Source organism: Miniopterus schreibersii (genome assembly GCF_964146895.1).
Source record: "Miniopterus schreibersii genome assembly, chromosome: 12".
Taxonomy (NCBI): Eukaryota; Metazoa; Chordata; class Mammalia; order Chiroptera; family Miniopteridae; genus Miniopterus; species Miniopterus schreibersii.
This window is the reverse complement of record NC_138112.1, coordinates 68,093,303-68,121,224: the sequence shown is the minus strand read 5'-3', so window position 1 is coordinate 68,121,224 and position 27,922 is coordinate 68,093,303. Positions and strand designations below refer to the sequence as shown.

General features: G+C 40.1%; 1 protein-coding gene across 2 annotated transcripts; it reads left to right on the top strand.

The window, feature by feature from the left end:
* On the top strand, positions 1-27,922 carry ATL3 (atlastin GTPase 3). Of its 2 annotated transcripts, none has more exons than XM_081153474.1 (13): positions 1-99; positions 8,952-9,166; positions 9,753-9,896; positions 10,534-10,638; positions 11,117-11,167; positions 16,355-16,411; positions 17,088-17,180; positions 17,864-18,002; positions 19,774-19,901; positions 20,520-20,576; positions 21,828-21,899; positions 22,268-22,699; positions 23,466-27,922. In XM_081153474.1, exons 2-13 carry the CDS (start codon positions 8,960-8,962, stop codon positions 23,550-23,552), a joined length of 1,572 nt encoding a protein of 523 aa, XP_081009600.1. In that variant the 5' UTR covers positions 1-99; positions 8,952-8,959; the 3' UTR covers positions 23,553-27,922. The 2 variants fall into 2 exon arrangements, with proteins under 2 accessions (XP_081009600.1, XP_081009599.1); XM_081153473.1 differs by lacking the exon at positions 1-99 and adding an exon at positions 135-441.

Genomic DNA, 27,922 nt, shown 5'->3' with positions numbered 1-27,922 from the left:
GAGGATGAGTGCGCAGAATCGGGAGAGCAGGCCAGGACCCAGAGAGCTTTAGGACTACAATTCCCAACGGACCGTCGTTTCCCAAGGGCGCAGTCCCAGGTAGGCGGAGGCGCTCTTCCCTCTCCTGCGCATGCACACCTGTCGGGCGGTGGCGGGATTAGGCCGCGTGCGTTTTCCCGCTCCAGCTCCTCTAGGGTTCGCCCCGCCTCGGGCCTCGGGTCTGGCCTCGCCCCCCCCGCCCTGTGCGCGCTCACTCGCAGCTCCGCGCGCCCCTCCTCCCTAGTTTCTTCTAGAGCCCGGGCCCCGCCCGTTTCCCGCCTCCAGGGCCAAGTTCGTTCCCGCCCAAGCCCTTCCCTCTCTGAGCCCCTGCTGCTTCTGCTGAAGGCGGAGGCTCCATGTTGTCTCCTCAGCGAGCGGTAGCGGCTGCCTCGGGAGGAGCAGGTGAGGCGCCTAATTTCCCCGGGGCCCGCTTTATGGCCGCCCCCCGCTGCCCTTCCTGCTAGACCTCGAAGGAGACCGCCCGTCCGCGCCGCCGTTCCTCCTTGTCGCGGGGCTGGAACCGCACGCCCCTCGCCGGGGCTCCTCGCCCGCAAATTCGGGGCCGAGGGCTGCTCGCAGCGCCCGGTCGGTCGGGCGCGGGCGGCGCCTTCCTCGGCCCCCGGCTGGGAGCGGCCGCCTTCGGGGGTCAGGCCCAGCGCCCGGGGGAGGCCGCTAGTGCTCCTCTGGGCTGTTGCTGCGGGTGTTCCGTCCCCGCGGCCCCTGGGCGGTGTCCAGAGGCGTCAGCCCGCTCTGGGCAGAGCCCGGCGCTTCGCACGCTTGGGGGCCGGGAACCCTGGGCCGGGAGCTCCGGCCTTGTTAACTGGCCGAGGGAGCGAGAAGGCAGATGCTTTATTATTGTTCAGCCTTTAAGAAGACTTTGGGGGACTGCGACGTGTCCTCGAGTTGGACGCTTTATCTTTACCCTGCCGACCTTGAGACACAAGAAGTATTAAGAAAGTCGATTTTCAAACCACACTTTATCTCCATAAAGGAGATTTAAAAATGTGGCCTAAGTTATTTTTTAGGAAGTTCTTTTAGTACGTTTGGTACTGCACGTTGTTCCTTTGCTTTCCTGAAGACCAAAAAAAAGAAGTTTTAAATAAAAACCAAATAGAGAGTCACCGTAAATTCACGGGTACGACTTCATTTACCTGGCTTTATTGTTTAATGTGTATGCTGTTGAAATTGCCAGAAGTTTCCCTTGCGAAATCTAAAGGCAAGAAAAGAAAATAACATTGAAGAATCATTTAGTAAATAAACCCTGGTTCTCAAATTTGAATGTGGAGTTGGGTGGAATGTTTTGCGAAAGGGAGTAAAGAACTAACGGACCAAGAACGTGATTTCACATCTTGACTTGCTTTTGGAGAAGGGAAACCTGCGTAGTTTTAATCCGCGGCAAGTATTGGACATTGCAATGTACTGAAATTCTAAAATTAGTACTTTTTTCAACCCCCATGGAAACTAGCTGGTATGTAGTCCAGAAATCCCTGTTGTTGCTACTTTAACCACTTACAAGTGAAAGACTAGAATGAAACGTTCTCTACATAATGAAGCTTTACACTAGTACAGCACATTGTTTTATTAGCAACGGCTTATTTTATTGAAGTAAACATGAAATTAAGAAAGTTAACCATAGAGGATAAATGTGATGAGGTGTACTAGCATACTTTTCCTAGTTTTAACTAAATAGGACTTGTTTAGAGTAGGCTTTTTAAAAAATTGGTATAGCACATGCATTTTTCATTTTTATGATTTCTAAATCATAGAATAAAGGATATAGTCACTATTTAAAATAAAATAATAGAGAATTGAAAGAAGTAAGAAATATAAAGTTTATTCTACCTCTCCAGCTCCCCAGTGGTCATTATTAACAGTTTGGCCACATATTTATTTTGGGTGGGTCACATATTTTAAGATTCCTATGAAGTACCTTAGGGAACCCTAGGTTGTATGAACTTGTTTGAAAACTGGTTTAGTATTTACCTATAATGACTAGGTGTGCCTGTTAAAGTTTCTAAGTAAGGCCTTGTGTTTCATATTGAGAAATTGTTCAAATAACACAACTAGATTTTAAAGTTAGTATCAATTTAAAAACATTTTCCCAAGTTACCTTTGACATTTTAAAGTATATTATCTAAAAAATATCAAGGGGGAAAAGTGAGGGGAAAGCTTTTATTTAAGAGAAAAATCTTTTAGTTGCTATAGCGTTGCAGTTCTCAGCACTGCTGCACATTAGAATAACTTGGGGTTTTTAAAACCTGCTGATGCTTGGTTCCTACCCACAGATTCTGACTTAATTCATTGAGGGGTCAAGCAACAGTTAAAAAAAAAAAATCCAAATCTAATTTGCATACTAATTTATAATCAAATTTCCCAGTAGGTAGTTGCTCAAGTTTAAATTTGTTACTACATAGGAAGTATAATTTGTAATGTCAGTATATATTTGTATTAGAAGTTGATGTTCTTCATTGCAAATTTCTAAAACAGGTGCTTTTTATTGGCATGTATTTTGATTGTTAGAACATGTTAGATATATTTCACAGCTAGAGTATTTCATATCAGGAAACAGGCTTTACTGGTATAGCAGGCAAATAAGCAAAGGATTAACTCTTCTTATGCCTTGATATGATAAGGAATCTCAGGCAAATAAATATTGCCAATTAAGAAAGCCTCATTAAATTGGAACACAATTAAAACCTTCAGGTAGTGAGAATAATTTTGGTGGTGGTCTTATTTTTAGGGAAAAGTCAAATAAGATGAATATTAAAGTCATTCTCTAGTAAAAAGATCCCCCCCCCCCAGTACATATAGCCTGACATCATTTTTAGATTTAGCTGAGTCTCTGCATTTCTGTATATTCAATACTGCATAGTCATAATTGATCATAAATCACGAAGCACACAAATGGTTTTGTTCAGCATTCTGTGCTCAAGTGCAAAGAGTTTTTACAACAGATGAACTGAGAAAAAGCTTCCTTTAAAATCCTTTAATTAATTAGGATGTAAAATTTCCCCTGATATTCTGTTTAGTTGGGTTTAAGTAGTATTGTCACTGAAACAGCCTTAAAAATTTATGTGTATCTACCATCATACTCCGACCTTAAGAGAAAGTAGAGTATATAAAAGTATTTTCTTGCCATCACCAAAAAGGAACCACACCCAGCAGTTCTAGAGTTGGCTGAGCGCTTAGTGTACTTTCTCATAAGATGTTTTCTCTGGCCTGGTGTGTGAATTAGGAGCTGTAAGGACTGCCAGCAAGAACAAGGCATGAAAATGGTATGCTTTTGTTTCTGAGTGTGCTGCTTTTCACTTACAGAGAATGGATTTCAAAAGGAGAGTGGAAAACTCGGTCATAACTTTAGCCTGAGTCATGCACTCTACATGGAAATGTTTCTGACTGTAGTTAATTTGCTTTTCAGATCTCATTGGACAGTAAGGATGAGCACTGAGGCTGGCTCCACCCCAGTGGGTCTGGCTGATTTTGTAGACAAAATCGAGACACAGAAAATAAAGTGATTTACTCAGGCTGATACTTTCAGTGCTCAACTGGGCCCCAAACTGTGGTCTTTCCTAATTGGGAAGGCCTTTCTTCTATATGTATTGCCTCACTAGAATAACAACCTTTGTCAAAGCAGGGCCTTAAATCATGGAAGGGAGAAGTGATAGGATTTGATGGTATATTGCATATAGGAAAATAGGGAAGATGTGGAGTCTGAACTATGGAGATTCGAGAGAAGTGGGTTAACAGGATTCATTTTGATGATACTAAATGTAGATTTCTAAAATGTTAGTACTGGAAGGGTTGCTAGAGGTTAAATACTGACTCATTTTTCTGTTGAGACAGACTAGACATGCCCAGAATCACAGGTTGTTTGTGGTAGAACTGGAACGGGATCTCGTCTCCTGACTCTTATGCCCATATATTTCTACATATTACTCATGAGAGTGAGGTGATGGTGGAATATCCAGTTGAATCTGTCCCTTAGGTAGTTGTACATTTGGACCTGAATGCAGGTTAGAAATTAATGAAGTGGTATCACCAACATAGGGGGTGTAGTGAAATAAGAATACAGAGCTCATTGAGGGAGTGAATGAGAACTTTGCATAAGCTCAAAGCAGAGCCTTGGTGTATATCATAGGAGGCCGAGAAGAAGTGAAAGATGATAAGGAGGCTGGATGAGAAGTAGGAGTGTGCACTGTCACAGAGTCGGTAGGCTTTATGAAGTTTTAGAAGTGGGGGGCAGTTGTGTTTTGTTACAGAGAGAGGATTGAATGAGAATCAGGGCCTTCACATTTGGCAAGAGAGGCCATAAATAAGGAGAGCCTGAGAGGAAAGGCAGGAGGGGCTAAGGAGAATGGCTCCACGGGTGGGCGAAGACATGCCTTCAAGGAATTTGACAATAAACGAAAGGAGACTGGGAAGGGGAAGGGAAGAAACTGACCTTTGTTTTTAAATCCTCACCTGAGGATATTTTTTCCATTGTTTTTCAGGGAGAGTGGAAGGGAGGGAGAGAGAGAGAGAAAAACATTGATGTGACAGAGACACATTGACTGGTAGCCTCCCACACTCAACTCGACTGGGGGCCAGGAGTGAACTTGCAACCCCTGTCTGTGCCCTTGACTGGGACTCAAGCCCAGGACCCTTTGGTGCACTAAGCACTGTGCAGCACTGGCCAGGGCAAAACTGATCTTTATTGAGGTGTACTATGGAGTTTAGTGTTCACAACACTAGGAAACTATTATTTTTCCTATGTTAGGTACTGAGGCTGAATGCCTCCTAGTTTCTCTACTCCCCCGGAGTTTGAAGTGTGGGTGGTAAAAGTCATAATTACAATATAATAGTTGTAATGAGTAGAATAAATTTATGTACTAGGTTTTAATGGAAATAGGAACGTGGGTCCACTTTATTGAGTCCCTAAAATGTGTCAGACACTAGGCTTTGAGATGGGTATTAGATTTATAAATGAGCTACAAGTGGTTAGAAATTTATCCATAGTCACATTGTGACTAAGCGGTGGAGTTTGTTTGTTTATTCCACAGGTATTTATTGGATGCCTACTATGTGTGGACACTGTTCCAGGGTCTTGGGGGATATAGCACTGAACAAGATACAAAAATTCTTGCCCTCATGTAGAGGGGAGAAAGGATTCAAGCCCTGTCCTGTCTTGATACCAGAGCCCGTTTTCTTTTTAGTGTACCATGTAAGTGACACAGCCTCTGAGAGGATAGGCTGGGAAGGATCAGGACAAAGGGAGGGTGAAGATGAGTGTTGGAAGGAAGAGCAAGTGTATGTGTGGTCAAGGGGGAAGAAGCACTTCAGGAGGTGAGCACAAATGGTTGAGTAGGTTGTACACTTGAGATTTAGGAATTAGGACAGAACCTGAATCCTAACTTTCTCCCAGTATAAAGACCTATGAAAATAAATGTGCCTGGGAGAATGAGGAGAATAAGAAATTAGAGGAATAGGCAATGGAGGGGTGGTGGTGGTGGTGAAAGGCTTTGACTTAACGGGATGGAGATTTTAGCTTTGAGTTGTCCATAAAATATTTTTGATAGCCTTTATGTAGTTGCTGTCATGATATGTTGAAGATATAATGGAGTTGGGCCCTAAAGGACTTGAGATGACATCATCAAAGAAACACTTGGGGATGGTGACTTGGATGATCAACCTAATAGGCAAGAAAGGTTGGAAGATGGCATAGCCTAAGGGAATGGACCCTAAGATTTGGATTAAAGGATCTAAGGGATTTGGGGAGTCTGAGTTGTGAGGATAAGTCAGCAAAGGACATTTACATGACATCTGGGAAGAGGTGAGTAGAAGTAAAGTTTTTACTTGGATGATCAGTTATACAGTTCCATTCTCCTAGAAAGTGAGATCTAAAGATGGTGTGCTGAAAAGTGAGCAGCTCTCTTTGTTTACATTGGATTTTGGTGTATAGTTCACACCAAAAGAACAAGATCTTTTTTTAATCCGGTATGCCCACTGGACTGTTGTGAAGAGAGCTGCAGGATCATCCAACTAAACATAGCCTGCTTTTCCTTTTCACTGTGCTATAGGCAGGAAGACGTGAGTAAAGGCTTTATTGCCTTTGTTTTAAAATGGTCCTCAGTGGTCTCCAACTTCTCTTGAAGTGCAACTCATTGTGCACAACTGCATACATTTTTGTCATTAGATTATTCCATCCTGTCTGTAGCCTATGTAACCTTATCTTCCACGCCCGTTGCTCTAACAGTACCACCTGCATCCTTAGGGTTGAAGCCTTCAACTATATTATAGCACTCATTCATTCTTTTTTACAACTTATTGTTTGTCTGCTTTGTACCAGTACATTCACACTGCTCAGTAAACTTTAATAGTGAAAAAGATGAAATTAAAGAACCAGTATCATGAACTTAATTGTGAAGTCCTAGGGGACTATTGTATGGGTTTCTAGGTTTGGCCATGTTTGATTAAACCTCCAGATAGTGATTTAAACAAGGTAGATTTTAACTCCCGCCCCCCCCCCCCCCCATAATAGTGAGCCAGCATGGCAGTTCTGTAACATGAAGTCCTAGGTCCTACCTCTCTTGTTGCTCCAATATTCCTAGGGTGTTTCCCTTGTGTACCTGGTCCAGGATGACTCACTCTCACTTTTACATCTGGTCAGCAGGAAAGGGGAAAATGCATGACCTGGAAGCTGCTGTATCATTTCCAGTCAGAATTTATTGACATGATGACACCCTAGCTGCAAGGTTGGGTTGGAAATGTGTTTCTTTTAGGCAGTTAATATGCCCAGGTAAAAATCTATTACTGTAGTAGGAGGGAAAAACAAATATTGGGTGAGCAACCAGCTATATCAGGGACTTCAGTACAGCTTTGAGTGGTTTATTCATAAGGTCTGAATAAATTGTTCTCAATAGTTCTTTTACACGAAAGATTGAAGGTCTTTAAGTGTTGGATTCACCTGCTGTTGTGGCAATGAGAAGAACTTTTAAGGAGATTATTCACAGAAATGTTTCTTATCCACCAATAATGGTAAAGAAAAGTATTAGTATACTTTTATTACAACGATAGCATTACATTTAATATATATTTGTTTTCTAATAGTCTGTAAAAAACTAAAAAGTGGCAAGAACCCTTTTGTTGCTCTCTGATAAAGTTTAAAAAGTGAGCAGCAATTCCATAGCTTAAAGGGTAGACTCTGGCAGTTAAGCTTTGTTGACCATATTTATGATTTCTTTTTCTTTTTTTGGTTTCAGAAAGAGGAAGGGAGAGGGAGAGAGATAGAAACATCAATGATGGGAGAGTCATTGATCAGCTGCCTCCTGCATGCCCCACTGGGGATCGAGCCCAAAACCTGGGCATGTGCCCTGACTGGGAATTGAACCCTGACCTCCTGGTTCATAGGACGACGCTTAACCACTGAGCCATGAATAAACCATATTTATGATTTTTGACCACATCTGCCTAACCTGTATATGTTTTACTTAATGTTTGTCCTTCAGTTTACTTTAAATTGATTCATTCTTTAAACTTAGCCTCCTTCTAAGCCATGATCCATTAAAACGTGATTTTGTTTTCTAATAGACATTAAAATGCATAACTGTTAAAATAAAATATCCTTTTAACCACCTAAAACATCTTTTTTAATACCAATGGTATGTACTCACATTTAGGGAAATTAGTGCTTTGCTTCAGTTCCAAGGCCTGCTACTTCTTTGTAAATTTTTTATATATCCATAGCTACTAAGAGGCTCTGAATTTCAGAGAATTATCTTTCTGCTTTCAACTCTGGTAGGGAAACTACTAGTTAGTGCTTAATTTAGAGCTAAGAATTAATTGCCCCTGAAATCGTCACAGGATTCTTAAGAGTGATCTGTAAAACAGCCACCTAAAGACCTTTTCAAGATTCTTCTCCAGGGACTGTTGGGCAAGATGCTTAACTTTTTTTGTAGGCCTTAGTTTTCTTATAATTAATGGGACAGTGTTATTTACCCCATAGGGTTCTTTTGAGCATTAAATAATATATGCAAAATGTATAGCAGTGGCAGATACCATTTCTGTTAATGGACATTTGGGTTATTTCCAGTTTTGTACTATTTTGATATACCTAAGAGTGGAATTAGTGGATCCTAGGTATGTTTAGTTTCTATAAATACCGCCAAACAGTTTTTCAAAGTGGTTATATTCCCCTCAGAATGTATGAGAAATTCAGTTGTACCACATCCTCTGCCACAGTTGATAATTGACCTTCTTTTAAATTTTAGCCATTCTGGTGGGCAGGAAGTGGATCTCATTATGGTTTTACTTTACATTTCTTTGATAAATAATGGTATGGAAGCACTTTTGCATATGATCATTGACCATTTAGATATCCTTTTTTAATGAATTGCCTGTTCCCAGTCTTTTGCTCATTACTATTTTTAAAAATTGTTATATTTGTCATTTTTTTTTAAAAAAAAAATGTTTTTTATTGCTTTTAAAGAGAGAGGAAGGGGAAGAGAGAGGAACATCAATGATCAGCTGCCTCCTGCACATCCCAGTAGGGGATTGAGCCTGAAATGGGGAGGGGGGCATGTCACCTGACCAGGAATTGAACTGGCCAGTCCTCAGTGCACAGGATGACGCTCAACCAACTGAGCCACACCAGCCAAGGCTGGTATATTTCTCTTTTTCTTACAGATTTCTTTATTGATTCTGGATATGAGTCCTTTGGATATGGGTATTGTGGTATTTCCTTCTATCCTCTGGTTTGCATTTTTACTCTCTTAATGGTATCTTTTAATGAACAAAAATTCTTAATGAAGTCTAACTTGTCATTTTTTTCTTTTTATGGTTAGTGCTTTTGTGCCTTAAATTTTTGCTCTTTCCATGTTCAAAAATACATATTTTAAAAATATGTGAAACTAATGTTTTTTTCTATAACAACATAGGTGATGCCATGGAGAGTGGAAAGCCTGGTCCAGTGCAAGTTGTTTTGGTTCAGAAAGACCAGCATTCCTTTGAGCTGGAGGAGAAAGCCTTGGCCAGCATCCTCTTGCAGGACCACATTCGCGACCTTGATGTGGTCGTGGTGTCGGTTGCTGGAGCCTTCCGAAAGGGCAAGTCCTTCTTTCTGGACTTCATGCTCCGATACTTATATTTCCAGGTGAGACAAAATTATTTCAGTTTTGCAATTAGAAAGTGAGCATTTATGTTCATAAGAGCAAAATAAGCTCATGCGTTACTCTTCTTAAAAAAATAAAACACATCTTTATAGATTTCAGAGAGAGGAAAGGAGAGGGAGGGAGAAACATCAGTGATGAGAGAGTCATTGATCGGCTGCCTCCTGCAGGCCCCCGACTGGGGATTGAGCCTGAAACCTGGGCCTGTGCCCTGTCCAGGAATTGAACCGTGATCTGCTGGATCCTAGGTCCATGCTCAACCACTGAGCCACACCCAGCCGGGCAGCTCGTGTGTTAGTCTTTTTTTTTTTAAAATATATCTTTATTGATTTCAGAGAGAGGAAGGGAGAGGGAGAGAGAGAGATAGAAACATCAATGATGAGAGAGTCATTGATGGCTGCAGCCCACAACCCAGGTATGTGCCCTGACCGGGAATTGAACCCTAATCTCCTGGATCCTAGATCGATGCTCAACTGCTGAGCCACGCCCGGCTGGGCTCGTGTGTTATTCTTGATGTTTAAAATTACTCAAAATTTAAGATATAATGGAAATGTTTTATTTCTCTTGTAGAAAGAAGGTGGCCATTCAAATTGGTTAGGTGATTCAGAAGAACCATTAACAGGATTTTCATGGAGAGGGGGCTCTGACCCAGAAACTACTGGGATTCAGATCTGGAATGAAGTTTTCACTGTGGAAAAGCCAGGTGGAAAGAAGGTAAGGAAGAAAAATACTTACAAATGAACAAAAACAACAGAAGAACTTTAACGTGTACTTTGATAATCTAATTAAAAAATGATTTCTATGAAAATGATATGCCTGTGGTTTAAAAATAACGCATGAATATAGTTTAAAAGGTCAAATAGTAATACAAGGCTTCTAACAAAAAATAGTAAGCTACAGTTACACAACCTATCCCCAAATTTCTTTGTAAGGGTCAGGAGGGGAAGTTGTGTGTGTGTGTGACTCTTTTTAAATCCTCACTGGTGGGGATATGTTTATTGAATTTAGAGGGAGGAAGCTGGTGGGGGCGGGGAGGAAGGGAGGGAAACATAATTGGATGCCTCCTGTACCCACCTTGAACTGGGATCAAACCCGAAACCTCGGGCATGTGCCCTGATCAGGAATCGAACCTGTGACCTGGTGAACCGGGCGTCACTCCAACCAGCTGTGCCAGGATGCCCAGGTTTCAGGTTTTCTGCTCAAAACAAGGCACCTAAGTAATTATACTTTTCTGATGGAACCTATAAGCAGGTGCTTAAGCCTCATTTAAATGTTACCTGTACTTTTCTATTTCTCTTTTACATTTTCCCCCTTCTCACATTAATGTATTTTGTGTTTTCCTTTTTTTTAGGTTGCAGTTGTACTGATGGATACCCAGGGGGCATTTGACAGCCAGTCCACTGTGAAGGATTGTGCTACCATCTTTGCTCTAAGCACCATGACTAGTTCTGTCCAGGTAAAACCACTTGACTAGGAAAACAAGTTTGTAGAGGAAATAACATAAAGGGGCTGTATCTAGTTTTAGTTGCTGTCCTGTGTCTGAATTCCTATGGTGATATGTAAATGTTTTTTGTAGACTACAGATATAAGCTAACCTCTTACAGGCTCAAGAAGGAGCCTAAACTATTTTTACACTTTGGTCTAAACTTATGTAAAAATTTTTAATGAAAGTGTGAAAGTGGAAATTGAAATTACACCATATAGGAAATGTAGATTTGGTAAGAACTTCAGAAAACTGTATTTTAAACTGTAAAGAAAGAATTATGTTATTTCAATCATGTAAGTATAGTTTTCTAAAGGACAGATGGTATTACTATTTGAACACACTTTATGTTATATGCAAACCTTTAAATGTACAAAGCAATGCTTTAGGCTTATTTGGGCTTTGTTTGAAGTAAGCTAAAGTAGTATCAATTTGGATGTTTGTTTTCTAGATATATAATTTGTCTCAGAACATTCAGGAAGATGATCTTCAACAGCTACAGGTATATATTCCTCATTAAAACATCATAGTATATTTTTTAAAAGTTTTAAGACAGAAAAATTTTACTTGAGTAGTTTTAGCAAAAGATTGAAATATGGAGGAAAGTTTATGTTCATAGTAATCTCACACTCTGTGTACCTATTGCTGAAGTGGTCAGAAAGGCCTTAATGAGTTGAGTGGGGAACTAAAGAAAGTGGCCAAGTAAGTCCTGCAGACATATCTGGGGGATAGTGGTATAGGAGAGGGAGCAGCAAGAAGAAAGACCGTGAGGTGGAGGGGGCTGGCAGGATCAAGAATTAGCAATATAATATTTCTTTAAAAAAAAAGAAAACAATTCCTAAACTTTGGCCCTTAATGTTACTACTAGGAATTACTCATACTTTATAATTGATGGTTCTACACCAGCGCCATGATACAGTGGTTGAGAGCTGTTGTTCTGTAATACATTTCCATCAGAACTGGAATTTGACACCTTTTCACCTGAAACTGGTTCCTCCCTATTTTTGTTGTTAGTCCTCACCCAAGGATATTTTTTCCATTGCTGTTCAGAGAGAGAGGGAGAGGGAGAGAGAGACAGAGAGAGAGAGAAACATTGATGTGAGAGAGACACATCGTGTCCACTGGTTGCCCCCTGCCTGCATCCCCACCAGGGCAGGGAAAACCTGCAACCCAGGTACGTGCCCTGGACTGAGAATCAAACCTGCAACCCTTCCATCCACAGGCCGATTCTCTAACCACTGAGCCAAACCGGCCAGGGCTTTCTTTTTTCTTTTTTAAAAATATGTTTTTATTGATTTCAGAGAGAGAAAGGGGGAGAGAGAGAGAGAAACATCAATGATGAGAGTCATTGATCTGCTGCCTTCTGCACGTCCCCTACTGGGGATCGAGCCTGCAGGCTGGGGCATGTGCCCTGACCAGGAGTTGAACCATGATTGCCTGGTTCATGGGTTGACACTCAACCACTGAGCCACACTGGTCAGACTTTTTTTTTTAAAATATGTTTTTATTGATTTTAGAGAGAGGAAGTGAGAGGGAGAGAGATATAGAAACATCAATGAGAAAGAAAGATCAACATCAATTGGCTGTCTCCTGCACACCCCTTACTGGGGAGCAACCCTGACAGGGAATTGAACTGGTGACCTCTTGGTGCATTGGTTGACGGTCAACCACTGAGCAACACCGGCCAGGGCCAAACATGATTCTTTATGGATTTTGTGCTCCAGTCAATGTGACAGATACATAAATAAATAGGTATGGGTGCTGTAACAGAGCACCACAGGCAGGGTGGATGAAAACAATAGAAATATATTATCTCGGTTCTGGAGGCTAGAAGTCAGAAATCAAGTAAACAGGGCCATATTCTCTGATGCCTGTGGGGGAGAAGCCTTACCTCTTCCTAGCTTCTAGTGGTTTGCTGGCAGTCCTTGGCATACGTTGGCTTACAGCTGTAGCACTTCAGTCTCGGCCTCTGTTTTCATAAGGCTGTCTTTCCTTTGTGTCCATGTGTCTTGTGTCTTCACATTGCACTCTCCTCTGTTATTTCTTCCTGTTAGGACAGCAGTTATATTGGATTAGGGCCCACGCTAAATCATCTTAATTTAATTACATCTGTGAAGAGCATATTTCCAATAAAGTCACACTCATAGGTATCAGGGATTAGGACTTAAAAATATTTTTGGAGGGAGAAACAATTCAACTCATAACAGGTGGGAAGGAAAATATGATGCAGTTATGTAATTCTCCTTTGATGCTGTTCTCAAGAGCTCCCCTACCTTCTGATTTCTCAAACCCAAGATATATTTAAGTATGTCTTTCCCATAAGCATTTTAACGTCAAGTGTTCCTGATTCCTTTCATTATGTCTTGTAGGGGAGGAAACATATCTTTCCTCATCTTAGACTTTTGGCTGAGGCAGAAATTGAATGGAGGATGGCTGCTTTGGTGAAGACTGGGACAGGTGTCGGAGTTCTTGGTACATGAGAGGGAATGAGCACGTGGTCAGTAGGTGGACAGCAGTAAAAAACGGGGAGGGGAGTGCTATAGAATAGCGTGAATCTCAGCAGAGTAGGGCTCTTGACGAGAAGACAGTAATGATTTTTTTCTTCAGAACTGAAGCATTGCTTCATTGTGTCCAGCTCCCGGTGGTGAAGTCCCACACCATGACTCCTGCTCTCTTGTATGTACCTCTTTGTTTCTCTTTGAGGCTTTTCAGATCTTATTCTTGGCATGAATTTTCATGGTAATGTAGCTTAGTTTGGGCTTTTTCTTCATTTTTTGTAAATTCATATAATCTCAGATAAGATATTGAAATTGTTACAACCAAGAAATAACAACAGGATGCTGTTAAAAAGCAACATTCAGAAAACAAAAAAGAGCTCCTGGAAATTAAAACTGTGACAGCAAAAATGGAAAATTCAGTAGAGGAGGAGTTAGAAGATACTCTCCCTGGCGGATGCAAAGCGAAGAAATGGTGGGGGGAAGGAAGTGAAGCGAAGATAAGATAAGGGAGAGAGGGGGAGGGGGAGGCAGAACAGTAGGGCACAGAAAAAAAGGAAAATCTGGCGATCAATTCAGGTGAGGGTTAACATGTTAAAAATAGGTATTCTAGCTCTAGCCGTTTTGACTCAGTGGTTAGAGTGTCGACCTGCGGGTCCCAGATTTGATTCCAGCCAAGGGCACGTACCTTGGTTGCAGGTTTGATCCCCAGCGCTGGTTGGGGGGCATGGGGGAGGCAACCAATAGGTGTGTGTCTCTCACATCCATGTCTCTCTCTCTCTCTCTTCCTCCCCTTTCCACTGTGAAAAGCAATGGAAAAAATATCCTTGGGTGAGGATTAACAAAAAATAATAAAATAATAGATATTTTAGTAAAAGAAAACAGAACATGGAGGGAAAGAAATTATAAAAAGAGTAATATAAGATGATGCTCTAGAATTGAAGGACATGAATTTTGTCTTTTCTGCTAGGAGCTTTTTTCAAAGGTCTGGTGGTCCTTGACTCTCTAGTTAACAGTGCGCCACTAAAATCTGACTGGGAGCTTTGGTAAGAGGTGAGCCTTGTTTACTGTTTTGAATCACAGAGAGGTGATTGGGAAAGATGATTTAGCTATTTCATTGCAACTTTTAAATGCCTGTATTTGTAGACTGTCGTTTTTGGGCTGTCGAATTCCCCAGGGAAGAATTCTTTCAACCCCTGCCTGGATTGGGTGGGTAGAAGCTTGCTGAGGCTCCAGCAGGGTGTGAGGCTAAAGAGTTTCTCTGTTCAGTATGTGTGTAGGCTTTGATTTAGGTACCCATTTTCAGTAAGGTAGGGAACTTCTTACTCAACTGAGTTTGGCACCAACGGCTATATTCTTTCTGGGTTACCCTCTCCAGATAGTGTTCTTCCCATCTTCTGTGGGAACCAGAAGAGCACTGAAGCTAGGGGAGGAAGCAGGATCTGGGAGTGTTAGGTGCTTTCTCCAAAGACTTTCAACCATTTTTTTTTAATATATCTTAATTGATTTCAGAGAGAAGAAGGGAGAGAGAGAGAGAAACATCAATGTGAATCATTGTTGGCTTCCTCCTGCACGTCCCCTACTGGGGATTGAGCCCGCAACTCAGGCATATGCCCTGACTGGGAATCGAACAGCGATCTGGGTCATAGGTCGATGCTCAACTGATGAGCCACGCCTGGGTGGGCTCAACCATTTCTTTAATTATCATTCTCACCCCTTCCTTCAAGGTAACTGATGATTCTAATTTCTGAGCCTTTCAGGGATTCTGCTGAGAGAATCTGCTTATTTCTGGATGGCCCCTGCCTCTTGCAGATGTCCTAGGGCAGAGAAAGCCAAAACACAAGACAGTTCTCCTTTGTCTGTTTTCCTTCCAGTGTTTTTGACAACTCTTGTCTGCTGTTATATTATTTCTCATCATCTTTGTCCTGTAAGTTTATAACTTTTAAACTTTTTTGCTACACTTTTAGTGAGGCTTCATGAAGAAATAGAGGTAAATGTATGTGTAAACACTAACCTTAAAAGAATTTGTTCACTCTGTTATTTGAATGGCATACATACTGTGGGCCCAGTACTCTTTTTGCCGCTGAAGGTACAGTAGTGCACAAAGCAAACATTCCTGCTCTTGCGGAGTTTCAGTGCTAGTAGTGAAGACACACTAATCAAGATAAGTGAAGATATAGTATGTTAGATAGTGGAACATGTTAAGGAGAAAAATTAAAAAGACATGGGGTAGGAAATATTGTGTGGAAAACTGTAATCTTTTTAGGTAGATGGTGATGGAAGGCTTCATTGAGAAGGAGCCATTTGATTAAAGACTAAGAAATGAGGGACCCACCCTGGCCCATGTGGCTCAGTGGTTAGAGCGTTGGCCGGTGCACCAAAGGGTTATGGGTTCGATTCTTGGTCTAGGGCACATTTCTGGGTTGCAGGTTCCATCCTTAGCCCAGGTCAGGGATCATTCGGGAGGCAACCAATTGATGTGTTTCTCTCACTACCTTTCACTTGCTCTAAAAATCAATAGAAAAAAATATACTCCGGTGAGGATCAACAACAACAACAAAAATTAAGAAATGAGGGACCTGATTTCACAGATATTTAGTCAAAGAACATTATAGGCAGCAAGAGGAGTCAAAACAAAGGCCCTAAAGCAGCAGTGTGCCCAGCATGTTTGAGGAACAGCAAGGAGGGCCAGCGTGGTGGGATCACACTGTAAGGACTGGCTTTTTATACTGAATGTGGTTGTAGGTTTTGAGCAGAGGCAGGATGTGATCTAACTAACCTTACTGATAACAGAGCCATGGTGGCTGCTATATTGAGAATGGGGGTGAGGAGGGGCAGGCAGACCAGGTAGGAAGCTATTGCAATATTCCAAGCCACATGAAATTTGTGAGTGGTTGGATTCTTGATTTGCTAATGAATTGGGATATGGAATGTGAGACAGATCCAAGATTATTTTAAGGTGCATGGTTCCTGTGGGCTTTTGAAACTGTAGAACTTTGGTTTCATATAAGTAGTAGTCAGGTCTGTTAAATGAATATTTTGATAAAGAATAGCCAAAGAAGGTGCTCTCACTTCCATGTCTGCGCCTTTCCCTTCCCCCTCTTCTTCTCCCACAGGCTTGCATCTCCTAAACTCTAAGGGACCCCACGAGACTTGCAACCAGGCCATTAACTCTTTTTTTTTTTTTTTTAAAGCTCTTCACAGAATATGGTCGTCTGGCAATGGATGAAATTTTCCAAAAACCCTTCCAGGTAGAATGTTAACTATAAATGTCAAAATATCTTTATTTTGGTTCAGAGATCAGCAAACTACAGCTCACAGGCCAGTTCTGGCCAGCTCTCTGTTTTTATGTGACCTATGAGTTAGGAATGGTTTTTACATTTTTAAATGGTTGAAAGAAATCAAAAGAGAAATATTATTTTATGACATGTAAATTATCTGAAATTTAAATATCAGTGTCTACAGCTAAAGTTTTATTAGAACACAGCCATATTTATTTGTATTGTCCATGGCTGCTTCATGCTGCAGCAGCCTGAAATATTTATTCTCTGGCCATTTACAGAAAAAGTTTACTGACCCCTGTTTTAGCTAATTATTTAATGAGGATGGGAATGCACAGTACCCTCAGTAAGATTAGAGGAGCTTTAAGTATTATTTAGTTTTCCTTTCCTTTCTAATGTTGAAAGTACATTTGAGGTATGAGTAGCTAGTTCCACATTGTTTTCTCTCTTGTCATTTATTACATTTGCCTTGCCTTTAGTCTAGATATTTATTAGGTTTCTAAGACTTTACATAATAGGTCAATCCTTCGGCATATTTTCTTGTTTCCCTTGAAGAAGCTGGCATTGTGCAAAGAAGTATTTCAGTTGTTATTTTGAAAATGCATTTATGCAACATTATAATATGTACTACTTTTTTCTTAAATAGACACTGATGTTTTTGGTTCGAGACTGGAGTTTCCCTTATGAATACAGCTATGGACTACAGGGAGGAATGTCATTTTTGGATAAGCGTCTACAGGTAAGTAGAAATATATGAGGAATTACCTAAAAGCAGTGATAACTTTCTCATTTGCCTTAGCTATTGTATTTCAAGCAGATTACGGAAAATTATACTAAATGTGTTAAATACTTATGTGTATTAACATACACTAATATTATCTGTGTTTTAGATTAAAGAACCTGGGTATACAGTGCCCAGGGATTGTAGAGAACTCTTGGCAAAAGCCCAAGCTTTGATTGTAATTTCCATTTCACATTTTATATCAGGTTCTATATGTGCCTTTAGAATGTTCAGAACTTTGGTCTGATGTTTTTATTCAAAATTCTGTTTGTTTTAGGATGAATATATACAGACTTAGTTAGCCTTTTCTCCAGAATTAAAACATAGGAGTCCTTTGTCTATCATTAGTATCTGGTTAGATCCTCCTTCATGCCCATGAACCTGTTGTTCTTCCTAAGTATTGGGCAATACTTTTTTAAAAGAAACTCTTTAGTACCTATTCTTTGGTAGCTGTAGGACCCAAGCTATGGTTAATCAAATGTATGCATTTATTGCTTCTTAGGGTTCTGTGTCTTTTTACTGGGAAAAATGTAGGCCACTATGACCCATCAGAATTGGGAAATCTTTTTTCCTTTGTCCTATACTAGTCCTAGCAAAGAGAAACAAATGGTCTTTTGTAAATTGTTGGTCTTCGTTGGTAGGTGAAAGAACATCAGCATGAAGAAATTCAGAATGTCCGGAATCACATTCACTCATGTTTCTCCAGTGTCACCTGTTTTCTTCTGCCACATCCAGGACTCCAGGTGGCCACAAGTCCTGACTTTGATGGGAAATTAAAAGGTGTGTTACAGATGGTGTTATTTTAAACATGTAATTTGATCTTTGGCATTAAATAGTGACCAGAAAACGTCAATTAAGAATCTAGTGAATGCTGAAGAGAAACAGTGTGTTCTCTTAAGAAAGAGTAATATTTAGAGTCTGGTTCAGGTTTTGCTCCTGCCTTACTGTGACTGTAAGAATTAGAATTAGCTCACCTTAGTTTCTCCACCTGAAATGGTGGTGGCCATATCCATTAATGATCTTTCTAACAGACATGTTATGGTTATTGGTTTATAAAAGGTGAAAGTGCTAAGTAAAAGAAAATTAAACCTTAGCTGATGTTTATCAAGTAAAATAAACTTTGTAAAGAAAGGTAACATGATGCAAGTCATGGCTGTTGTTTTCATCTTATTTGTAGATGAAATAACAAGACCTGATGCTGAGTCATTTGTTAGTTTCAGGAAGTGCTAACAAAGTGGGAGCTTAGAGAAACCAGAGGTGGGACTCGTGGGTTCCATTATCTTATTTTTGTTCCTTATTCATCGAGACATTGAGTCATTTAATGGCTAGCCCTCAGTTTACCCATGTGTTAAACTTAGCAGTTTTGTTTATAAACTTATATGAGCTTCTCAGGTTCCTAGGAAAGTAGATGTCCAGTTGTGTTCCCAACTGTCTTAGTCTGTTTGGGCTGCTGTAACAAAATACCGTAGACTGGGTAGCTTATGAACAACAGAAACTTATTTCTTGTCGTTCTAGAGGCTGGAAATCCAAGATCAGTGTGTCAGCATGGTGGGTTAAGGGTTATCTTCCAAGTCTCAGAGTTTTGGTGGAAGGGGCTAGGGAGTTCTGTGGGATCTCTTTTATAAGGGCACTAATCCCATTCATGAGGGCTCCACCTTCATGACCTAATCACCCCCCAAAGGCCCTGCCTACTAATAACATCCATCTCTTAGGTCCTCTGTGCAAACTTTGTAGAAGCTGCAAAAAAGCTGTCACCTTTCCAAGACAGCAGTCTTTCCCCCCAGAGGGCCTCTCTGAGGAGATGCTAGAAAATAGGTATCATGAAGTACAGGTGCTTCTATTTATTTTACCATTAAAAAATGAACAAAAATAAAGAAATGGATGAATAGTGATTCTAATGGGTTTAAGGGGAGCATGAAGGTATGGTAAGGGCCTGGTCTGAGAGAACTTGAGGGGTTGATAATTGATTTTTTTAAGACCTTGTTAATTAAATTCTTTAAAAAGTGAAATTTCTTGAAAGGCTCGGGATTAGACCTGAACCTCCCAGAATGAAAACCAGGGTAAGGATATTCTGCATATTCTTTTCTGGACTAGGAAGGACTTAATACTGCAGAAGCGAAGGAGACAATCAAAGTATATAAGAACAGATCTATCTGTTCTGGTCATAGCCAGAAAGTGTCAGACACGCAATCTGGGACTCCTGCTCTCCACTTAGAGCTAGCATATGTTAAAACAATTAGCCCGGCTGGTGTGACTCAGGGATTGAGCATCAACCTAGGATCCAGGAGATTGTGGTTTGATTCTTGGTCAGGGCACATGCCTGGGTTGGGTGCTCGATCCTGAGTAGGGGGCGTGCAGGAGGCAGCTGATCAATGACTCTCTCATCGATGTTTCTATCTCTCCCTCCCTGTCCCTTCCTCTCTCTGAAATCAATAAAGACATTTTTAAAAAACAAGAAAACAATTACAGAGACCTGAAGATTGTGTTTTGTGCTCACCTTGGTTGTATAGTCTGTTTGGCTTATTGTTTCCTTTCATGGTTCTGTGAACAGATATTGCCAGTGAATTCAAAGAGCAGTTACAGATACTGATACCATATATATTAAACCCAGCGAACTTAATGGAAAAGGAGATCAATGGCTCAAAAGTCACCTGTCGGGGGCTGTTGGAGTATTTTAAGGTAATTATGGGTTTTAATTATGAAAATGTTTGGCTTTCGGTAAAACTGGTCTAGGTTTAAACTAACTTGAATTTCAATATTTTAAAGCTTAGGAAAAAGTTTGAAGGGGGATATGGTGAGAGGCATTTTCAGACCTCACTGCCTTCCCGGAGTGGACCACTGGGTGGCAGTATCAGTCTAAGAACCAAATGGATGTTCTTTGCACTCTCTTAGCGGAGGAGTGGTTACTGTGGCAAAGGAAGAGTGTTCCTCAAGGAAGATGGTGTGGACAGCAGGTGGTTAGGAAGTTGCTGTGAGTAGGAGGAGCCGGCACCTAGATGTGACATGACTACCTCAAGGCGGATGGGCACTCTGCCCACAGGTAGTGTGAGGCCAGTGTGCATGGCAACGCTGGCGGGGATTTTAGCCTTGGTAGGCTCGTGCTGCTTGAGAACCTTTTTAGTTAACTAAAAATGCTAACATGCACTCAAAGGTGTGTCGTGTTTTTGCTAATTCCTGGGTGTTGATCTAGGGCTTTAGGAAAATTCAGTTGTTTGGTTACTGTTTCTACAATTGAAAGTATGGTTAATTATGACAGAATAACACTTTTGGTGATTCTTTTTATGTTTACATTTTAAGGCATATATTAAAATTTACCAAGGAGAAGATCTGCCTCACCCCAAATCCATGCTTCAGGTACGCAGTTCTTGGATAGCCTGAGTGTAGCCTGCGATTGTGTGAGTTGATCGGATGCAGTAGGCAGAGTCCTTTAAGAGGACAGTGCTGTGGCTCTCCTTTCCCCTTATGCTGAGCTCTGTTAATTTCCATCACATTTCCCAACCGGCTTCCTTGCATCTATATTCTTGGTGCTTCAGATTAAACAGACCGGCCTCTCACTGGGCCTGATCTTCCCACCAAACATACTGTGAAAACACTGTTTTATTATTCTCAGGTAAAGCATCCCCAGTTATGTGAGACAGGTCACTTTTCTGTTATCTGTTGTCTGTTTCACTAGAACGTGTCCTGATGTGTCTATTTACTATTGACTCATCAGGTTTTTAAATTTCCAGTTAGTTTTATTTTCAACATTTTGGTATTTTCAAAGTGTTGTTTTGTTAAAACATGATTCTGACTTTCATGTACTGAACATAAGGCTATTTATTGCCAAATGTTTATATTCTTTCTCTCAGGAAGCTAGAATTTGGGATTGACATTGCAAAGATAATTTGCTTCCCTTCTTTTTTGACTTACATCTATTTTTTAACATTTAAAATTGAACTAAAGGGCCCTGGCCAAGTAGCTCAGTTGGTTAGAGCATTGTCCTGATACACCAAAGTTGTGGGTTTGATCAGCAGTCAGAGCACATGCAAGAATCAACCAATGAGCCTGGCTGGTGTGGCTCAGCGGTTGAGCATCAACCTAGGATCCAGGAGATCGAGGTTCGATTCCTGGTCAGGGCACATGCCCAGGTTGCAGGCTCGATCCCCAGTAGAGGGCGTGCAGGAGGCAGCCGATCAATGACTCTCATCATTGATGTTTCTGTCTCTCTCCCTCTCCCTTCCTCTCTGAAATCAGTAAAGGTATGCTTAAAAAAAAAAAGAAATGAACCAGTGAATGCATGAATAAGTGGAACAACACATTGATGTTTCTCTCCCTCCCCTTCTCCCCCTTTCTCCCTTTCTCTCTCTAAAATCAGTAAGTAAAAATCGAAGCAAAGGAAATGATTTTGGGGAGGTTTAATTTATTATAAAGATTCTTAAGTATGTGAACATTTTTGGCGGAAAAGGTGTATTTTATTTAATAAATTGGGCTATATGGAAACTTTAAAATAGCAGAAGGATAATAAGAAAGAATGGTGAATAAAGTGAGGGGGAAATGTCACGTGGCTATTTGTAGAGGAATTTTAGGAGAGGAAGGACTTACAGCTATGCTTTCCTTTCTTAAAAGGCCACTGCTGAAGCCAACAATTTAGCAGCTGCAGCCTCTGCCAAGGACATTTATTACAGCAACATGGAGGAGGTATGTTTGGTATATATCTTATTCTGAAATATCTATAATCTGGACATTGTTGCTGACTTTAAAAGCCCAAACTTGATCCTTTTACAGTGTCTTCAGATGAGGAGGCAACACAGCTCAGGTCACCTGGCAATTAGGGCCTTCTGACTGTTAGGCTTCTAACCAGTGCTCTCTTGCAGTGTCACTGCTCTGGAATTTAATTGTTCTTTCAGAGACAGCAAACCAAGACTTCATTGGTCTTGATCATCATTTAAACTTAATTTCTAATATCTTAAAATATTCTAAGTTCTTCAGTGTTTTCACTTTTTAAATTTTATTTGGCACTTGTTTTTGAAGGCATCTTCAACACATTGCATCTTCATTCTTTTTAGGTGTGTGGGGGAGAGAAACCTTATTTGTCTCCAGACATTCTAGAGGAGAAGCACTGTGAATTCAGACAACGTGCTCTTGACCATTTTAAGAAGACCAAGAAGATGGGTGGGAAGGATTTTAGCCTTCGTTACCAGCAGGAGCTGGAGGAGGAAATCAAGGAACTCTTTGAGAACTTCTGCAAGCACAACGGTAGCAAGAACATCTTCAGCACCTTCCGAACCCCTGCAGTGCTCTTCACGGGCATCGTGGCTTTGTACATAGCCTCGGGCCTCACTGGCTTTATTGGTCTGGAGGTTGTGGCCCAGCTGTTCAACTGTATAGTTGGACTGCTGTTAATAGCACTTCTCACTTGGGGGTACATCAGGTATTCTGGTCAGTATCGTGAGCTGGGCGGAGCTATCGATTCTGGAGCAGCATATGTATTGGAGCAGGTAAGTGTGCCAGCTGTGGAGCCTGAGGGTTGACAGTGGACAGATATTTGTGTTTCTATTATAAAATATCTCCATTTGGAAGAGCTTTGTAGTGAAAGAAGGCAAGAGAAGCTCTCCCTGGCTATTTTTTTCTGATTAGCATTGCTTTATTACCCTTCTTTAGGATATTAGTTTTAATATTTTGTTTTCATGCCTAAGGATTACCCTTCAGTGCAAAAAGTGTTTCAACTTAGGCATATTTTGTTCCTCATGAGAAACTTCTAACTATATGTCTTTCAGATACAATTCCTATGTGATTCTTTCCCTTATCCAAGATTAATTTGCTTTACTAAAAATCAAGAACTTTGAAAAATATGAATTTAACAAAATTTTTTGTTTTGATTCCTATTAATGGTTGGCATTTCTTTAACTTAAAATCTTCCAAAAGTCAATGGCTTTTGACATTGACATGATCTCTAGGTTTATAGATCTTCGAGACTCTGGTTTCTTTTTCTGAGTAGCATGAACAGATCAGTTAAGTTAGAAGCTTGTAGTAAAGCCGGGAAAGCTGCCCACTCCACCCCAACAACAGAGCAAAGGGTCAGCTAACTCTCTTGGGAGGTAGTTGCTGCCACAGGCTCTCCTCCTTCACATTTTCATTCCCCTATTTTCTGTAATATACTGATGATGTAGATAGAAATTTTTGAAAATTTATCTCCAAGGATTTATTCTCTTGACGCGGGGCTGTATTTTCTTAACTTACATTTTGACTCATGGACTTTTGCAGGCTACTTCTCATATTGGTAATTCCACTCAGGCTGCCATGAGGGATGCAGTTGTTGGGAGACACCCTGTGGATAAAAAAGCTCAATAGCATCTTAACAAGAGGATCCAACAACAACCCAATCAGCCCCTACTGATTTCTGCGTTTCTGCTGCAGCCACAGGTGTAGTTCCAGAGGAATGTAGATCTGGGACCCTCCAGGAAGAACTGAAACATGGCACCAATAAATGAACAGGCCTTTCCTGTGGTTTCAAACTCTTAAACACACTTCCATTTCTGTTGGAGGCATTTCTTTTCCTTGCTGACGATGTAGATCCAAGCCTGTGTCTCTTTTCTTATTACTCTCTGCTTTGTGCACTTTATGGGGGGAAAGCTAAAGGACAAAATGGAAATGCAGTTTTAAGTCCTTTATGTGCCACTTAGTGCCTTTTAAAATTGAATCCGTGCTTTTGCGGGCATGATAGGGAGGGACTGAGGACAGCCTCATGAAAGATGCTGTTTGGGGTGAAACTTGTCAGTTCTTTTATACCTTACTCTATTGAAAAGGATTCCTGTTTTAAAAGTTTACAAAACTTGCTAAAGCTTCAGAACTAAAGACTGAAAATGATGCCATTACACTTCTAAAGTTTTATAATATTAGAGAACCCTGTCTGCCACATAGTGTGGAAAAATCATATCATGTTTAACTCTACCATTCACTGAAATTTAAGGTCTTTTACATGACAGGCTGTTAGTTCTGTTGCAACATATTCTTTCTTTTGCATTTATTCCTGTACCTTCTTTCTAGAAAAGAGCAAACATGCCTTGAAAAGCCAGAGAGGCTCATAATAAAAGGCATGAACTTGATAATTAAGAAAACTAGAGTTTAAATGAACCGTGTGACCTCTGATAAGCCACTTTAACTTGTGCCTTGGTGAGATTCACTGTTTGTAGGTTTACTTTCGTATATGTATTATACACTACTCTCACACAGCTGTCATTTGAGAGGTTTTACTTTTGTGAGTTCTGCATAAGAACAGAACTTTTACGAATTAGAGAGAAGACCTTACCAAACATTACAGCCTTGAAGTGATGTCCTATTGCATGTGGCTTAGCAGTAAATCAGGTCTTTATTCAAAACATTTATTTGTATTCTATGCACTAATATTTTTAATAATGGAGCTAAAACTGTTAGTTTTATTTAGTGAGTCTTCCTTTATTTAACTTGACCTGTCTGGTAGCTTTAAAATAGCTTTGGCTTAGTAAGGACCAAAGCCCCACCCAAATTTGACATACCTAGACGTATCTAAGAATTCTTTTTTATTTACCTTGATTGTATGATAAAATTTTTTTACCTATAGTTGCCTTTTCCTTTGGTTTATAATGGTGAATTATTGTGGATTTTAAAATTCTAAAATTTGCCTGCAAAATATTTATATAAACATTCAGGTATATGAGCCTTAATTCTTAAGATAATTTAATTTTTGTGGGAGGGAGGTGGGACAGCTTAGGCAAAATCTGAGTAAATTCTATATATATGAAGTATGAATGGAAGGTGGAAAAAAGTCCCTTTTAGCATATAATCTATTAATGAATTTTTTTGACTACTTTAACACTTAACCATTCAAGTATTTTTCTAAGTCCTGAATTAATTCCAAGCATTTTATATTTTTTTCATATTTACATACCATCTTGCCCTGAAGTTCTTGCTATTTTATTCACTTGCTGCTAAATTTTAGTAAAATTCCAGTTCTAAAAATTGTTGACTTGAGTGTCAGTGATGCTTAGCTTTGACTGTTAAATTGGAAGCGGAGTTTTAGAAATTTAATGCATTTTCAGGTGGCCCCTCCTCTTCCTGAAGGTTCATACTTATTAGCTAAAGGCCTTACATATATTAATTAAAAACAAACCTACAAAATCACTAGAGTGCAAATTGAAAGCATCAATGTAATGGATGATGTTTCACTAGAACTAAATTACTGATACTGGGTTTGATAAACCTGTTTGCATGTTTTTCTTTTCGTTAAAAACCCAAAAAACAAAACTTACGGGTGCATTTTCTGAGCATTTCAGAACAGTGGTCTGAGTTGGTCCTTTTAATGGTGAAAAAAGGGCAATGTGTCTGAAACTTAATTCCATACTAAAGTATTAGATTTTTAAAGTAATAACACGGTAATGTATGATATAATGAAACCTTAGGATTGATTTACTGTTTAAGTTTGCCATTTTTGTTTTGATCTTAAAGGAATAACTTGTTTTAATTACCTGGGGGAAGTCTTATATTTTTGGTCTTTATTAGTTTACATATTCTGTCTCTGAAAAGTGTTTTATAAAGTTTTCTCAGTGAGGATTCTTAGGAGTTTTCTTTGACCTCTTAATAGTGAAATGATGATTTTATATCAGCTTTTTCAATAAAAGAAGCATTCTCATTGCTGGCTAAATAGTCCTGGGCACATTTATAACCAGGTTGAGAAGAATGTCTTACCTCATAGCTCCCCTCAGCCTTCGACTTGTGGGTCAGGGACATGAGGAGTTCAGACTCCTTGCTTAGTGTTTGCTGCTTTGCTCCTCCTGGCTGGCCTTCTCACAATGCATTTTTTATTTGTACATTCCTAACAGCATAGGGGCACGCTCCTATTAACATAAAAGGTTTTCAAAATTTTCTCTTACAGGAACTCATTTCAGGAGAGGTTAAGGTCTGTTTAAATGTTAAGGTCTGTTTTGTTGTTGTTGTTGTTTTTTTAAATGCTTCCAGTTAGCTTAGAGTAAAAATAATAGAATAAAATTTTTGATCCTTCCACTGAGAAATCTTTCTATGTTGGATTGTAGACAAAATGAGGGCAAACTATCATGTTATCATGTGTGATGATAAAACATCTTCCGGCTCATTCCTTATTAGCAGTATCCTGAGAAATTTGTTCCATACTTGGAAATATTGCTTGTGAATATTGTTTTTGCTTTACCTGTTATTTCTCTTTTTTCTCTTACACGAAGTAAAATGCTTTAGGGAAACAAACAAGCTACCTTGTGCTGGCAGCATGTTTCTTTAGCAGTCATACCCAGTGTTCTTGTGGTTATAAAAATGGTGTCCTGGATAGGGTAAGTTTGGATGAGTATGTATGTATGTATGTATGTATGTATGTATGAATTACAGAGAAATTGAGTAAATTGATTTAAGTTCAGGCAAAAATGATAAAAACATTTTATATTTTTCCTAGTGTTGTTTTTTTTTAAAATAATTTACATGGACGTCTTCATGGAACTTTTTTTTTAAAATCCTCACCCGAGGATATGTTTATTGATTATTTTAGAGCGAGAGAAGGGGAAGAGAGAGTGAGAGAAACATCAATCGGTTACCTCCCATATGCACCCCAACTGGGGATTGAATCCGCAACCTGGGTACATGCCCTGAAGGGAATTGAACCCACAACCTTTTTGGTGTGCAGGATGATGCTCCAACCAATTGAGCCACTCTGTGCAGGCTTCATGGATTTTTTTTTTTTTTTTTTTACCCCATAGAACTATTGAAATTTAATTTAGGATGATTTAGGATAGCTACCACTAAAGTAGCCAACATGGGCTACATCATTCCGGCTTACGTTAAGATCCAACAAAATTTTAGTCAAGTGATAAGGGCATAATGAAGACAAGCATCACTTACGAAAGTAGAAACTACTCGTGTTAGTGGTTTTTTACAGTGACATTAAGGTCCCCATTGTAAAAGACCATTTTCAATTGGATAGTTTTCCTTGTTAAATCATACTGTAGCTGTGTTTAGGTAGTGGTTCTTAACTACCCTGGAGTACATACGACTTACTGGGACTCTTCATTAAAAATTTCTAATTACCAGCTTTATATCCAGGGGTTGCCTCAGCTGGTCTGGCTGTGGCTCCAGAATCACCACTTCTAGAAACAGTATTGCAGGTGGTTTGGAGACAGCAGTGAGAGACTGCGCTGTGCGGTGGGAAAGTGCAATTCGGGACGGTCTGGGGGCAAGTGGGCAGCTTTTACTGGCCTTTCAGATGAGGTGGCCTGCCAGGTACAGTCACGGAGTTCAGTGTTCAGAGCAGTAAGGATGCCTGTAATCGGGAGGATTAAGCTCCTTAAAGCTGTTTCTCAAAGTTTGGATGTCATAGTGCCTTCTCGAAAATGAATGTACAAGTATCCTGTTTAGTAGCAGGTGTAATTAGGATTAAAAAAAGAACTTTTGAAAGTTGTTTCTTTTCCTTTAATCCTCACCCAAGGACATGTTCCTATTGATTTTTAGAGAGGGGGAAACATTGATGTAAGAGAGCAGCATCAATTGGTTGCCTCCTGCACGTGCCCCGACCGGGGATTGAACCCGCAGCCTTTTGGTGTACGGCATGACATGCCAACCAACTGAGCCACCCGGCCAAAGTAAAAGTTATGTTTCTTTTTAAAAAGCAAAATTCAGCACTGTGATTTGAACCTCTAAGTCATGCACAGAAAACCTTAAGCCAT

Coding starts and splice junctions, on each gene's coding strand:
- ATL3 (XM_081153473.1), top strand. CDS start 396: ATGTTGTCTCCTCAGCGAGCGGTAGCGGCTGCCTCGGGAGGAGCAG. Junction 17,181..17,863: donor TTTTGGATAAGCGTCTACAG/GTAAGTAGAAAT, acceptor CTTCGTTGGTAG/GTGAAAGAACATCAGCATGA. Junction 22,700..23,465: donor CAGCATATGTATTGGAGCAG/GTAAGTGTGCCA, acceptor GGACTTTTGCAG/GCTACTTCTCATATTGGTAA.